Below are 12373 nucleotides of genomic sequence, written 5' to 3' on the forward strand. Positions count from 1 at the left end.
CAAATAAACCATCGGAAAGATAGACATGTTGAAGGTGTCAGTTACCCACCAACCTGCCGACCAGCAGTTCTTCAGACAGCCCGCACCTGTCCCCGGCCCCCTTGCCTCCAAAATGCATGGACTCACCGATGGTGTAGAACCTCTTCAGTTCACTCCTCCGGGAAGGATGCTTTTGTGTGTTTGCTGCATTGTTCTGCTCTTCTTCAATAATGGGGGTCTTAGGTGTGGGGGGCTTGCTGGCTTGAGGCATTTGCTTTCCTGCACCAGCCAAAGGGTTGAACCCTGGAGCCGTGATATCCACCGACTGGGACTTTTTCTTCAACCTGTAGGAAAGGAAGATCAAGCACTGTGATGATCCCCTTCCAAGACTCTTGTTCCATCTCTATCTCTACATTTTTAAAAAACTGAGTTATATTTGGCTCTGAAATAAAGACAAATTCAGAAGCTATCTACTTTCTCTACAATATTTTAAATTCTTTGCGTGTTTTCAAAATTAGCTGAGAAAAAGCAATCTTCTGCTGAATCATTTTGAAAGGTTTTATTGAAATATAAGAAAATGAAGGATGATAGGCCTTTTATTTTTCTAATAGCATACTAAAATGTGCTGGCAGATGAAGATAAAAAATTTTGCTATTGTTTTTAGTTCTGAAAGGTTTTAGTGCTATAGTAAAACACTAGTTAGACATAAATAGCTGTAACCCAGAAAAGGATAATGAAATGATTATTTGGGTTAGTAGAAGTTGTCAGTGCTTTCTGTTTAACATATAATAGCCTTTCAGCTGCAAAATTAGAGAACATATTATTTCTTCAGACATTGTCAATTGCAACAATATTGCTCACTTCCACATTTTAGAGAGCTGACATCAGGCCCCAAATGGAATGCAGAAAGCTACCCATTTCCCTAAGGGAAAACATTTCCCTACTTACACATGAGAAGGTTTCCGTAGGTGTAAAGCCATTGGTAAATGATACAGGTAAAGCAAATACTTCAACTAAACAAAGTGATATTCTAATGTACCTGAACCCCCAGTCAGCTTACTGGTGCTTACAAAGGCTGGTGTTAAGCGTCACTGTTTCAAATCATAATTCCTTATAGAAAACAAGTGGGGAGTTGTCTTTATCAGCTCAAGTGATCACACCTGAGCCTCTGCAATTTCCTAAATGTTTGATCTATCAGTGCACCTCCAGGATTTTCCACTACCTTTGCTCCCATTTTCTCCCCCAGTCAGACCCTGCACATGTTTCCAGGCTCAGGGAATGTGTCCTCTTCTGGAGTTTCCAACTGCATAGACCTTGGAACTTACCACCATTCGCAGAGGGGAGATTCATAAAGAATGTTCAATAACATTCTATTAAGTTCAATTTACCAGAGAAAAAGCTTGATTTAAGGAACAAAATGTATCAATTACCTACAAAAATCATTAATGAAAGTGACATTTACTCAATTTTAGTCATTAATTACCACCTATATGATTTTTGCCAAGTCTACTTTTATTATCTATTTAATATTCATGAAAATCAGCTCACTTTATGCAAATTGCTAACAAATAATTTTCAAAGTTTTCAACAGTGTTAGTGATTAGAAATGCAAATTAAAACCACATTATATTCATAACGCATCCACCAAAGTTATGGTAGTAGAAGACCTGCTATGATATTATATTAAGTGTGCATGAAATGTAACTGGAATTACCAATACCAGCGTAGGGAGTGTGAATTGATATGACCACTTTGGATAAATATCAAAGCATGAATTTTTGATTCACCTACTTTATTCTTAGGAAATACCAAACACAAATATATATGTCCACCAAAACACAGGCCATGTGAGTCACCTCTGGGGAGGGGACTGAACTCATGCTGCAGTGACTTTAGCTTCTTAGTGCTGTGCTTTACCCTGCTGCACCACCAGGGAGGGCCAGAGTTATCCACCTTTTATGAATGCCTTCATCTTCCCAATAATATCATTCTTTTAAAAATTGTATGTATTTTTGAGCTAATACTGATTTACATTATTGTATATGATTTAAGATTACAGGGACATAAGCCCACAGATGAAAGTTACCCCACCCCACCCATCACCAAAACTCTCATAATTCTCCATCACAGACCACTGGGCTCCTGCCTGTCTTTGCCCCTGAGCCCCTCCAGTAGTTTCAATTCTATAGTCATCTTTCTAGGGGTTTTACCAATGTCTTTGTTTCTCATTATTCCATACAAGGGAAATCATCTGGTATTTGTGTTGCTTCTTGACTTATTTTGTTCAGCATATTACCCTCTAGCACCATCCATGTGGTCACAAAAGACAGGATGTCAACTTCTTGCTTAAATAGCTGAGTCGTACTCCATTGTGAATAACACTTTTTTTTTAACCTTAGTCTGCAATTTGTAACTAATGTTATGATTTCACTAGAAGCAATTAAAGAATGCCTTGAGATTAATAAGAAAAACAAGCTGTGAAATAAACTGCAGATCACAGAGGCAACATTTTTTCTCCAACATGGCTTTCCAGAAAGGCACACTTAGACACACACTTACACTATACTAAAATGATGACACTAAACTTTGAGAAATCACCACTATTTGTCCATTTTCATGAAGTGTCCATTTTTGTAGTTCACTCTATAAACTTTATTTAAAAATTAAATTTAACTTTTAATAAAGTAAATTAAAGGAAAGGTGCAGCGAAATAGGGGAGATCAAAGAAGTTGTTGTGTTTTAAAAGAAAGCCCACTGGGGCCCTCCCTGGTAGCATAAGGTGTTTAAAACGCAGCACTAGGAAGCTAGCTTCAGCTCCTTCAGCTAAGTTACATCCCCAGCCTGAAGCTGACCCACTTGGCATGGCAGACCTCTCCTGACCCGCCCACTGCTCCCTCAGCAGTGTACTTCGTCAACATGCCTGTTCTGCTCCCCACTCTGTCTCTGGTGAATCCTCTCACTGCCCCTGTACCTCTGGCCCACACCCCAGTTCTGTATGCATAAATAAATAAATCTTAAAAAAAAATAAAAGAAAGCCAACTACTTGCTAGTTCTCAGCAGAGATTATTTTAAAAATGTAAATGTGGCCAACTCCTCAAATTCACATACCAGATAACTTTATCAAGAGAAACTATTTATTTTATGTTATCCTATTTTAGATTTGATCAGTTACTGAATTGTTTTCTACTGGAGAGTATCAGCAATGAGAGGTTGTGCTCTCAGAGATAAAGTGCTAGATACTACAATTGTGAAGCGCTTCATCATGTCAAATTGTCTCTGTGGCTCACAAGTCCTTCTCAGAGTCTCTGGACTTCAAAAAGTCAAAGACAAGGAGAAAATAGCCCTTCAGGGTTTTTCCTTTTCTTTCTTTTTGTCCATCCCCAACAAACACTCTTTCCAATTAAGACTAGAAATGTATGTGTCTTCCTCTTGTTGCTGGAGTCTGCAACTTGCCAGTAAATTTGCTGGCTTGTTTAGAAAAGATTTCCATTTGCACGTTCTTAGAAAGCAGAACTGTGTGGGTAACTGAATTATGTCTTAAAGCTTTTAAAATTGACTGCGGTGGTTGACAAGGAAACCTGCTAAATGCTACCTTCAATTTCCAAATTTTATGAAAGGGGATTTCTTTGTAAATTTTTAACAATGTTCTTAATTTAATGTGTTAAACAAATGTAAATATAACATTATGGAATATGTAGGTGTATATGAGATAAAATACCTATTGATAACAAATGAAACATTACGAATAGAGGCAAAAATAATCCTTAATAGGCACCCAAAGGATCTTTGTTTAATGTGCTTCGTTTGCATTGCCAAAGCAACTGAGTGCCAACCTTCTTGGTAGAGAAAATGGACAAGAACAAAAGGAACCATCCTTCTCAGCATGGCCCCGCCAGGCAGACTCTTCTATTTCATAACATTTGCCTTTTATTCCTGTTACCTCATTTTTGAGCAGAAAAGAACTTGTCCTACCCTTCTTCACATGTATTCCAACACTTCCTTTCAGAGAAGTAATTAAGATGAACATTTCTCTGATATTCAACTTCTTCATCTATGAAAAGACGATAAAATACACCCAGAAAGAGGATAAAGCAAATTTCCTGGGTGCCAATGCGCACAAAGTCTGCTCTCAATCAATGCAGACGTTGATCTCTTTCTAAAAAGATGAAGAGGTTGACATAATTTTGTTCTTCAAACTTCCAAGGGATCCGGAGGAAATCAGCTTCTCAGAATTCATCACCATTGCACCACATTAGAAACAAGGTGAGCCTGCAAGGACCACGCTGCATGGCGCAGCCTCACTCATGCTAGGGTGTGGGTCTTCGGGGAGCAGTAGATGGTAACAAGAGGACAAGCTGTAGTGAGTAATGTCATCCTGGGCTTCGGGAAAGTCCTGAGGTATTTTTTCAATGTTTTTCAAGCAAAAATATCATGACTGCTTTCAACAACCTAATATTTCTCCTGAGAGATTAGCAGAATCTTTTGGGAAATAATGAAGTTCATTAGATTGTTCACTTGAGTGCATACTCACACACACATGTATATACATATATTTAATCTGTGATTACAAGCAAACTTAGATTCAAAGGAGACCAGGGAACATGAGAAATCAAGATCAAGAACTGAAAGAAAGTGTTCTGTCTGCCACTCTGCAAAAACAGGACTCTTGTACTTTCGCACAGCTCTCCAAGGAGCAGTGTCTATAGGCCAATGGTGACATGTGAAGTTGAAAGAACTAGAGAGCAAAAGAAGTAGCTAAGGACTTTCAACATCAATTTAGACAGAACCATTCTCATAACTTATTTCCACTTTATTCAACAGATAAGACATCTTCCACCCATTTTCTGAATCACTGAGTAGAATACATGACTCTCTTGACTTACATGAGTTAATAAATTTCAAACTCAGGATTTGCACCCATGGCAAGTGCATTTGTTTTTCTGGTGCTCACCACAGAGTTCATCTCTCAATAATCTGGGTCAATTCTCTAATTCCATGGAGAAAGCTTTTTCTCTAAGCTTCTTTATATTTAGCTTTTATGCCTACTGTTTATTACTTATCAAAGTCTTTTGGTCTTTCTTTCCCTTTTTCCTCTCACAGTGTAATGTTTTCATCTTCCAACTCTCCATCTCCACCCTTTCATTATCTTACATTAAGTTAAAAAAAATCTAGAAATGTTTATCTTTCTTTGCCTACCTTTCTTATCTATCTTTGTGTGTGTGTGTTTGTGTGTGTGTGTGTGTAGAAGATCAGAAGTATAGGCCAGAAGTGCAGGGTGTGAGAGTATTTACCAGAGACACAGTGAGAGCAGAACAGGCAGTTCCACTGAAATGCATTGCTGAGGGGAGCAGTAGATAAGAGAGGAGAAGACTCATGGGTTAGCACTCTGACCACATATGGGTTAGCACTCTGACCAGGGATCAAACTCAGGCTGTTGTGTGACAGTGCTGAGACTTAACATGTAGGCCACGAGGGAAGCCCCGTGCTCTGTATCTTTTAATAATTTTGATATATTTTGATATATAGTCTTAGTACAGTATGAAGAATGCTACCTCAAGTCTAAACTAATTCCTGATAGGACTTAAATATACAAGACAACATATTTTCATTTGAGTTTTAACCAGAATGACCTCTTTCATCAAGTGGAATTCCAATTGTACCTACAATATAACTAGTTAGATACAGATATACTCGTGAATTCTGTAGTTATGTGGAAAATTAAAAGCTCTTGGGATGCCTGGAATAATAAAAGCTGAGAAAATTTTCTATAGTATAATGGAAATAGCTCTTAGGTCATAAAAATTTAAGTTGATATAACACTACTATGTAAAAGCGACATTTTTATTTATATTTGTATGCCACAAAAATATGTGAGATACTTTGATTTTGGGGCAAAATCAAGGATGATAGCAACAAATTTATAAATGCTTCTAATCAGAAAATTTTAGGCAAAACTCAATTTTCTTAACCACTTCTTGCTTTACTTTTATAATATATTAAATGGAGATACTAATGATACCTATATAATAAAATTAACATGGATTAAATTAATATCTATATAACACAGGATTATTGGCATGTAATAAGTGTTATATACATCTAGCTATGGATGGCCATAAATATTTATAATAATATTGGGTATGATCCACATCTATATTTACATTGTTTCATTTACTGATCATGGCAAACCTACGAGTTAGATATTTCATTTCCAATTTGTTGGCTGGTGAACTGAAGTTTAGAGAAGTGATATGATAAGGTGTTTAGAAAGTTAGAATCCAATCAGTACATTTTAAAATCAGGAGACAGAGACAAATTTTGACTCTGACACTTAGCAGCTGTGTGACTTTGGGCAAGGCCCTAGACAGTACTGATTTCTATTTTATTCCCCATATCAGCTGTATCATGCTGTCTACACAAGAAAGCAGTGAGACAAGAAGTGTTAATTTTTGTGAAAGTATTTTGTAAAATTCCACAGAAATCTACAGTACTAACAGTAGCTATACAAATCCAATCTATACAAATTTAATCTTCACCCCATTCATTTGTTACATGTTTATGCAAAAATACAAGTGAACTTATTTCCATGTGTAGCAAATGGCTGTGCCCCAAAGAGCCAACTCTTGTAGTCCTTTCCAGTAATTTCCATCAAGAAGACCATCTGGGGTTTGTACAACTCATTACTGCTAGCAAAGCTGTCTCCTTGCTTCCTAAAAGAGCTAATGTAAGGATTTTTTTTTTTTAAAGTCCTGAAGCTGCTGAGAAAGCAGATTTTCCAGTAGGATACCATGACTGCTGCAAAAAAATCTCAAATCACTCAAAACAAGCTTTTGAGAGCAAATGTCTGAAAATGTTTCAATATGCAAAATTATGGGCTTTTGTTACCCCTCCTGTACAATCTGACTCAAATTCAGGAGCTAAAAACAAACCACAAAATCAGCACACACACACACACACACACACACACAAAAGCATATTCAGAAGTCCAACCAGAAGTAATGACAGATTGGAGACTGGAAATCTAAGTATTAAAGCAAGAAAACAATCCCTTGGGGTACAACTGTGCCAATTACAGCATGTTCAGTAACTGCTGTTGTCTTACTGTTCCCTGTGACCCCAAACAGGAGAATAAAGATCAGAAGTCTCACTAATGTGGAATCAGGACTTACACAATCTTCTTTGACAAATCCAAAGCAATGCAAAGTGCCTTCACATTGAAAATGGGGGTTAGAACAGTTGATGGAACATCAAAAACAGATGCATTGTATTCATTCTGAGAAATTTCCCATCTTGAAAAATTCGAAGAAAACAGAATTCAAGAATAAAGCTGCAGGTTCAATGGCATGTAGGGATGATTTTTAGAAATTCTGTTGCTCAATGTATTTGATTCAACTCTGAAGGACAAGACAGTACATAAATATGAACTGATTAAAAGCACAGAGGAATTTGTTGCTATTATACTTTGTTTTCTTCCAAAAATATTAGAAATTAAATCCCAAAACAGTCTTACTCTCAGGAGTCTAATGAATCCTAACATACATGTTAGCATTGCTCACTGACCTTTCATGGAAAAGAAGACATATAGTTCTTGATGTATCCCCCTATTGGTTTATTTTTAATCTATGTTTCTATCAGCCCAGAGAGGGGGGGAGGAGAGAAGCATTTCTGTTAGAAGTCCTCACCACCAGATCAACTTTATTCCTCCATTCATATAAATTTTCATCAGTCTACTATTTTATTTGCAGGAATTAGTATAATTCTTAGCATATATTAGGAAATTAGTAAATACAACTGTTGAATGAATGAATGGTTTTCTCATGGAGAAAACACAATAAATAAAAAATGCAAGCAAGTTCAAATATAAAACTCACAAGCTAAATAGAACGAGCAAGACTTTGGGCATTCAATACAATCCATTCAATATGTGTGGAACACAGCCTTCTGCTTAGTCCATGAGGGGACTACTTGGGAGCTTGGTTAAAAAAGGGGAACTCTTTCATTTCTACTACGATAAATCTAAATAATATTATACTTCTTTATTCATCAATCCAGCTTTGTAATTTGTAATCCAGCTTTCTAAAGAAACACTGTAGAAATGTATTGATATTCCTTATGCAGAAGCTTCAGTGCTGGTATTAGAGGAGTGTAAACATGAATTCTTCTTTTAAAATTCTGGATTCAAGTCCAGAATTCACTGTGTTCAATCGATCCAATGATGAAATAACTTTAATGATTAGACATACTTTATGCCTTTGGAATGGTCATTAAGAATTTTTCATATTGTTTATTATAATGTTGCAAAATATTAAGTTAGTATTAGTAAAATCCTTATGAGTTTCTCCTTTCATGAACTTTACAATTACACCACTATGTGCAAGCACTCACTCTGAAATTACACAAATTTCCAATTTATTTCAGTTTTTTTACCTTGAACTTCAAAACCTTTCAACTGGAAAATCCTGAAAGCAGAAACACATTATGCAAATCCAAAGATTAGAGCTTGAAGGATTTGGAAGTCAAATTCTTGTAAATGTTAAACAGTATTCTGCAATAACTCACAGAGATGAAACTTGATTTTATTACTTTTGATGAAGTGGTTTGTAACATGCCAATGTCACATTGACTTCATTCTGTTTATTCATTTTAGTTAGAAAGAATCAGAATAAATGAGGCTATTTTCAGATTTTAGGCTTCGATCCAACATCACTGATTAAAGGTATCTACTTTTAACAGGACATATTACAAACTATCTGTATGAAGCATATGGACTAACTGATTAAAATGTAGTTTTGCTTATGTACAACATAAGGCACCTCCAAATCTAACTGATAGCTTCTGCAGGTAATAATCCGAGCCAATGACCATTAGTTTATAGTTAAAATACCCATGAAACACAGCAATCTTTCATCGTAAGATCCCCAAATAAAGGCAAGAGATACAGGAAAAGAAAGAATAGGGAAAACGGAAGACTCGTATTTATATGTTAACTCAGAAATTTAATGGAAAACATCACTTGTGTTAAATCTTTAAATTCATCATTCAGTCGATGAGTACAAAAAATCCTAAATCATCTTAAATGCTGCCAAATGAAAATGATGCTTTGTGGTGTTAAATATAAGACTGCATTACTGATAGTGATATGGACTGAAAAGAATTTTCTTTTAAATCACCCTGCTTAAATTCTAATTTTCCATCCTAGATAGGCTAGGCCATTTCTTCTTTCCTAGGCTGAAAATCACACCTAGAGTTGTTGTTTGGAATGTTAGTGACTCAGTGCATGAAAGCTACTCTAGTGCATGAAAATGCTGGATTTTAGACTTTCCTCAGATAAACAAGTAATATTTAAGTATATGAAAGAAATCACTGATTTCTTCCCAAGGCAACTCTATCTTCATTTGTCTTTCTCCATGATTTACAATGTTTTCTGTTACAGGGGAGAATGTGGTTCTCCTCTTGTGAAAACTCATCTTTCCATGTGTTTTGTCGTTGACCACATCTCCTCTCTACACGTAAGGTTTTAATGTACCAGCCACTCCCTCCCCTCTGCAAGCCACAAGCCAGCTGAGGAATATAGGAGTGCAGGGCCCCTCACTAGCTGCCGCTTCTCAGAGAGAAGCTCCAGGTTCTGGTGAGACTCAGAGAATAGCAGGCCATCCTGTGGGCACAGATCGCAAGCAAGGGAGGAAGGCAGAGAGGTGGGGACACATGTCCTCAGTCTTTTTCCCAGTCTGACAAGTCACTCTTGCTTTGGAGAGCAAAAGCATGAAGAGCCAAAGCTCTCTGTTCTTTTTTAAAGGATTTATTTATGGGGCTCTCCCTGGTGGTGCAACGGGATAATGCACTGCATTATGAAGCTTTCCGAAGCCACTGTAGCATGAGTTCAACCCCCAGGCAGGGAGCTGACCCACATGGCACAGCAGACCTCTCCTGATCTGCCGGCTGCTCCCCTCAGCAGTGTACTTCTGTTCTGCCCCCCACTCTGTCTCTGGTGAATCCTCTCCCCACTCCTGCACCTCTGGCCCACACCCCAGTTCTGTATGCATGAATAACTAAATCTTCAGAGTGGGGAGCACAACAGGCAGATCGAGTGAAATACACTGCTGAGGGGAGCAGCAGGTGGGCCAGGAAAGGTCTGCTGTGCCATGTAGTCACCCCTCTGGCCGAGAATCAGAATCAAACTTGTGCTGCAGGGGCTGTGGATTGCTTGTGCTGTGGCTTAACCCCTTATACCACCAGGGAGGCCCAAAGCTCTCTTTTCAATCCTTCAGAAAGGAAGTTGCCATTTTACACATAAAGGAAGAGAAGCAGGAGAGAAGATGATTCCTTTTAAATCCTTTTCTCAAGACTTTACTCCCTGGTTCTTTGCTCCCAATCCACGCCATTCACTTCTCTTTGTTAAAACATTCTCACCAACTTTGAACTACGTGTTAACTTCCCCCATCAAGTCCTTTTCTCTTTTTGAGGCTCCTGCCAGTTTCTTGAGTTTTGATATATGTTTATGTCACTTTCCTCTGTTTCGTCTGACGTACTTCACTCTACAGGAGCTGGGAGTTGGCTTCGTTTTGCACCTAAAACAGTGCCCTGCCCATTGTGACCACACTAAAAATACTTACTATATGAATGAAACAAGTGATCAATGCATAAATGATTAAATTATCACTTCAGATAAGACCCATACATGTCTTAGGCTCACAAGGTAGAAAGTTGTGCTTATTTCACCCATCATCTTTCCCTTCCAGTTTGGTTCAGTCACAATGTTCTAAATGTTATTCAAGAAATTATTGTCATAGGTCTGGTTGAAAAACCACAATATTCATAATGGTTATGTGAGAACAGAGCTATCTCCTGATCTATGACCTGTACTGATTTTGAAAGTTGAAAAGTATGACGGCATACAGGATCTAAGAAATAGGGGTGAACCTGGAAGCCCCCTTCACATAAATGTTGACAGATAGGGCCTCTTGGGGCATTTCATTACTGCATTTTCCAGTCTTCACAAGTCTGTAGGAGGTGAATTATTTTAGGAGAAAAATGAAGTGGAGGTCAAATGCAGACAAGCGAAGCACATGTTAACAAAGTTGGGGAATGAGGCAGTCGAAAACAAATATATGTATGCATATATATATATATATATATGTATGTATGTATGTGTATAGATATATATGTATATATACATATATATGTATGTGTATGTATATATATACATATATATATACACATACACATTTCTAATTCCATTAACTACTTATTTAAAAGAACATATTTAATTAAGCACCAGTACAGAATACAAAAATCCAATGGTGGCAAAAGGTAGAACTTCACATTTTATTGTTGTCTGGTGGATTTTCTGTCTGTAGGGAATCTGAGCTCAAACATTTCATTTTCCAGTGGCAGTCATGGAAATTGATGTTTTTTGAGCTCAAGCTATATGTTTAGTAAATGACAAATTGTTGCCTTTAATTCATAAATCATCAGCTACTTAACATCAGGAACTGTCTTATTCAGACTGAACCACCAGTGCCCAGAGTTCTGCCGGGCAGAGTAGCCAGAGGTGAAGGCTCGGCTCTACCTGAGAAGACACCAAATGCCGGTAGTACACATGCCACAGGAAGCCTTGTAGCTGCTTTGACAAACCGACCAAGGCAGCTTTTTTCCAGGCTCCTCTCAGACCGGTGCTTGAACTCTAGGGATAAATAGGACAATGGATTCTTCATCTGAAACTTGTCGTCCTCATCTGTTCAATGCTGGTAATCTTCACTGCAACATTTACCTAACATGTTTACACAACAGTATGTTCCCCAAGTAGCAGGTGATTCGTTTCTACAGCCAAGGCACTGGACTAAACTCCATGGATCTTACAGGCTGGTATCAGCAATCTGCATTGTGTTAGGTGTTCAAGTCTGACTCTCTTGTCAGGTGGGTATTTTATGAGTTCTTTCTAGTCCATTCTGCCCTCATGTTTGGTCAGATCTCTCATCTTCAGTTTCCTGTATGAACAAATGCAGTTTTTCCACTAGTTACTAACAGCTCTTCCCCCAGCTCCTACAGACACTGCCTGTTCTTTCTGCTGGGATTACCTCTCTCTCCAGGAAGTTCTCATAGATAAGACTAAGATTCTTCTAGCCAAGTTATCTCTTGTATGGTCACAGCCAGCCTATAAGAAACAAGCATACTTCACTCTGTGGTTTCAGCACACTCGCCAGGTAATGGCTCCTGCTCCTTTCCAAATTGTTCCAATAAAGCCTCAGGCAAATTGGAGGTGAGATGAAATCACTCCTCACCCCTTGGGGTGATTCCCAGAACTCCAGCAACTTGCTCTCTCGCTCTCTGAAAATCTTGTTCTCTTCTCCATTCTGTTCTATTGATTAGAGATGGATTGTCAGGTAAGGGTCAT

At 37.9% G+C, this 12373-nt stretch overlaps 1 protein-coding gene across 2 annotated transcripts in view; it reads right to left on the reverse strand.

Annotated features, from left to right (window-relative positions):
* OXR1 (oxidation resistance 1) overlaps nt 1-12373 on the reverse strand; it is a 340255-nt gene that overhangs the window by 172672 nt on the left and 155210 nt on the right. For both annotated transcript variants that reach the window (XM_004679659.2, XM_004679660.2), the window contains exon 3: nt 127-323. In XM_004679659.2, the coding sequence (XP_004679716.2) occupies nt 127-323 (197 nt within the window). The remainder of the gene's footprint in view (nt 1-126; nt 324-12373) is intronic.

This window comes from Condylura cristata, unplaced genomic scaffold (genome assembly GCF_000260355.1).
Source record: "Condylura cristata isolate star-nosed mole 26May11 unplaced genomic scaffold, ConCri1.0 scaffold00009, whole genome shotgun sequence".
In the NCBI taxonomy this organism is placed as follows: domain Eukaryota; kingdom Metazoa; phylum Chordata; class Mammalia; order Eulipotyphla; family Talpidae; genus Condylura; species Condylura cristata.